At 33.4% G+C, this 4,403-nt stretch overlaps 1 protein-coding gene across 1 annotated transcript; it reads right to left on the reverse strand.

The window, feature by feature from the left end:
- Positions 1 to 539: 539 nt before the first annotated feature.
- On the reverse strand, positions 540 to 2,883 carry LOC111367469 (GDSL esterase/lipase LTL1-like). Its single transcript, XM_022988361.1, has 5 exons — positions 2,568 to 2,883; positions 2,337 to 2,464; positions 1,529 to 1,771; positions 1,099 to 1,351; positions 540 to 1,006 (listed from the first exon to the last, which is right to left on the reverse strand). Exons 1-5 carry the CDS (start codon positions 2,809 to 2,811, stop codon positions 774 to 776), a joined length of 1,101 nt encoding a protein of 366 aa, XP_022844129.1. The 5' UTR covers positions 2,812 to 2,883; the 3' UTR covers positions 540 to 773.
- Between the last annotated feature and the right edge of the window lie 1,520 nt (positions 2,884 to 4,403).

Here is a 4,403-nt window from a genome sequence, read left to right on the forward strand (position 1 = left end):
AAAATAATAATAATAATAAAATAAAAATAAATAAATAAATAAATAAATTATAAGACCACAAATCTGCAGAACGTGGAGTTAAAATGAAAATAACCAATTTTTCACATTGTTTTCTCAATATACAATTTTTTAATTTTCATAAGACGAGTCTTTTGAGAGCTCAAAAGTCCATTAAAATTAAGCGAAAACCCTCAAAACAAATATATAACTAATTTTTATTTATTTATTATTATTTTTTTAAAAGGTCAAATTTCTCCGTCACTCCCTATACGGTAGTGGTGAAGGTTGAGGGGGTTTTATGGGGAAGGAAGAGGATATTTTCTTCTTAAAAATTTTGGTAGATTTAAATTTAGGGTTTTTGTCATGTTAAATCTTCACTTGATCAAACGTAAATTCATTTCTATTGTAACACTTTTTGTAGACACGTATTTACGTATCAGCAACCAACTAGACTTTCATATTAATATTTTGAACGGAAGGACTTAGCTATAAAAGATCTCGAGTTCTGCAATTAAATTTGGAAAAATAAATTGTAACGATCCAAATCTGATTTTGATAAAAGATGGATGTCCCACAATATTTTTTCCCCAGTAATTATTAATAAGCAAAGTATGCTGGCATAATAGGGTCTTTCTCTATTACATGACAGAGAAAAGCACTCTGAGAGCATGAACATTAACTAGACAACCTGAAGAAACTGAACTTTAGAACTTGATCAATACATATATTTATATATTTTAATTTATTTTCAAATTCATTCTCTAGGAATTTTATTATGTCATGGAATCCAGTTTCATGATGGTGCTTAAGTTCATTGGGGTCATGTACTCGTCCGAACCAGTGTTGATTGTTGAAACAATGATCTTGTTTGCCCTTTCTGTCGGATGGAATGCATCCCAAAATGCGTATATCTCTCTATTTGGGCATAAATTTGACGTAGGGTTGCAAACTCCTACGCCGTTATAGGGTCCTTGTCCACAACACGCTATCTTTGCTGTGACAAAACCTGCTTAAGAAAAAAATATAGTTAGGTAATTTATTATGTCATAGTGTTAAATCTTGAAAGAGAGAAAATGAATGGCTTATAAGGTAACAAACCGAAGGCTTGAGGATTGCTGATGAAGTTATTCTGCATTTGTGCTGCGTTAACAGCAATAAATATGTCTGATCCAAGCTCTTGATTTAGGCTTCGAGTCATTTGGATAAGAAGGGGGTTGAATATTGCTGCTGCACGTTGAGGCTCCTCGGCGCATTCGCCATTTCTGCTCCTCGACGCCAGCTGAGAAGGAACGCAACCTAAAGGTCCAGTTCCGGTGACAAGAACCCTTCTGGTTCCCAATTCATGTAGCCTCTGATGTGAAAAGAAGTAATATGATATCGCGAAAATATCAGATTAACAAGTCATATCGAACTAAAACCTATTTAAAAGTTTTGTGTTTTTTGCTTTACGCTCGTAAGGAAAAAAAAATCATTTCAGAAGGAAAATAGTTACAATAAACCAAAAAAAAAGAAAAAGAAAAGAAATTACCATCAAAATTTTCCTGTATTCAGAAATTAGATAACGGGAGAAATCTTGAAGATTATACTGAATCCTTCTAGCAGTAATTGGAGTAAAGAAATAGTTGTTCACGAAATCATTCCCTCCCAGTGTTATCAGAACGAGGGCCTTGTTTACGAGTTGCTGTGCGTTTTTTCCTCCGATGAGTGCGGCAACTCGTTGCTGGTACTGTCGGAAGAATTCCAGTTGCTGATAGATTCTTATTATGTTTGCCTGACAAAAATTTAATCAAGAAGTAAAATCCACTTAAAATTAGTAATATCTATTGATTTTTGAAGTGTGTGTGGGGGTTTTTTTTTAGGGACAAGAATTTAAAACATCACAAATAAGTTACAAAACAATAATCCTGATTTCCCGTCCTCAGTAGATAGGATAAAAACTTTTCAATACTGATTTGGCAAGAAAATCTTACTGGGGGCGTGAGATTAATTTCATACAAAACAAATGTCTGTCAACTAGATAAAGGTTAGAAAACCATCATTGTCATTGGAGGAAATGAAAGGTTTTGAAAGATAACGTGCACATGCAAACATCTATAGGAGTAGTACACGTCCACTTGTTTCTACTTTTTCCATATGGTTGTGCGTCGTGCTTATCGACTAATTTATTTGTCCACGTCGATTCTTTTCAACAAAGACTGGACACATGGACAAATTTAATAAAATAGACTATGGCGAGATTTGAAATCCTGCATCAACTTTACAGGGAGTGATATAATTAATGTTGAAACATCTCATTTAAAAGCTTTTTAATGAAAGTTAATCGGCAAGATCCTTACGAACTGAATTCCAGTGTCATTAAGAATGCCAATTCCAGCAGAGGCAAAGTTTGCTCCAACCAGTAGTTTTTCTCCTGTTAACTGCGGGTTCAAGTATGGCAATGCAGATTCAGCGCCAAGCTTTTGACCTACAAATTAAGTAACATTGTCATGCATGTGAACCAAATTGTGACAAACTTTCTTTATCTAAAGAAATGTAACATGAAAAATAACATGAACTAGGAGACTCACTGATGAGATCAGGAATGTTCAAACCATTTGAAAACCTGCCGGTGGGACGGTGAGTCGGATAATCAATGCCATAAGGAGGAGAGTCTGCCCGTGCAGTGGTTGCCAAGTAGTTGTTATTGCCATTATCCACAAGCGAGTCACCAAATACGAAGAAAGCACGGGCACCCTCGACTGTGGGTGCCACAATTGCCATGAACCCTACTAGGGAAATAGCCAAACTGGCAAAACAAATTGAGCTAGACATTGCGATAAGAAAACTCCCTATAGATACAATTATCGATATATCTCTTCGTGGCAGATTGTAGTGTAAACCTGAAAGTTAAGGCGCTTTTATATAGGATTTTGGGGTACTAAGAGTTGTTTGTTGAGAGTTGAAACCCTATTAAATGGCCGGCGCCAGCAGGCAGCAGAATGAGTGAAAACTGGGACAGAAAGCAAGAAACAATTATAATTTAAATACTGTGAGAAAATGAGTAAAATGCGTACATGACATTATAGGCTCTACATTTGTTTAATAGCAAAAATTGCAAGCAGCATTGAATAAATTTTCTTCATTTTGTATGCCTTTTTGCTTTTTGTTTTTTGAAGAATAAATTTTGGCATTAAACCAGTAAAAAGAAAAAAAAAAAAAAAAAAAAAAAAAAAAAAAAAAAAAAAGACTCTTTCCATACTATTTATCATGCCATTCATTGGCCACACCTACGCGGTTGTTGAAGATTTGTTCAAAATCAATGGAATGATAATTGACTAATTGTTGGATTCAATTGTGAAATTGGTAGAATCAAAAGAAATTGAAAAAAGAAAATTTTGATTTTTACTTATGCGTACGCACATGCTTATTTTTGTGTATACGCGAAATGTGCTTTGGCAAAATCAGAATTAAATTTGCTTCTACTATGCGTACGCATAGTGTTAAAAAATAGTTGTTGACTGATTTTTCAATTTAAAACTTGGGAGCCGTTTTGGATTAAAAGTTACCACTTTTCATCTTGTTTTGGCATTATTTTGTGATGTATTGATTGAGGTCTATAAATAAGTGATGAATAATTAATACAAACATGTTACAAACAAGAAATACATACATTGTTTGTTCCACAATTAATCAAATCCATGCTATAACTCATATTCATTTATTCTTTGTTGTGTTCATCAAGTTTTGGTGAAAAATTTCTCCTGCTTTGTTATTTTCTGTATCAAGGCTTGTTAAAATCTTTCAAACCATTTGTCATAACACCCTTAAACATTTGGAGAGGGGGTAAATATACTTTGAGGACAATGATCCCGTGTTCAAGCCTCAAATTCATTATTGACATATATCGTGATTTCTATTCATTTTGTTTTCATAATTTTGTTGTTGTTTTTTCTCCAACCCCTTATTTTCCAACAGTACTGGTATAGAAATGCTAACGAGTCACTATCGGCTACACTTTTTCTTCCGCCAGCAATGAAAAGCCGTGTTGCATTCAGCGATCTCATGCACTACTAGAAAACAGATGGTTTGTTTTTTATTTTGTTTTTGTTTTTATTTTTGTCTTTTTTATTGAATATAGGATAAGTAATTTTCACAAGAATGGTTAAAGTGATTAAGCACTTGTTTAATTCTACTGAAAAACTGAATTAAAATTTAATTCAAAGTCAATATTTAATCTTAACCACACGTTTTATGAGATTGACAATTTTTCAGCTACACATTACAGCAATTTTTATCTAAATCAAATAGGGGCTAATGATTTTGTATAAAGATTGTAATTACATGTTTTGTAACCTTAGTACAATGAATTGAAAGATTGAGATAAGATAGGCACTTGATAGATGGTTAATGGATACAAGAAAACA

Source organism: Olea europaea, chromosome 18 (assembly GCF_002742605.1).
Source record: "Olea europaea var. sylvestris chromosome 18, O_europaea_v1, whole genome shotgun sequence".
Lineage (NCBI taxonomy): Eukaryota > Viridiplantae > Streptophyta > Magnoliopsida > Lamiales > Oleaceae > Olea > Olea europaea.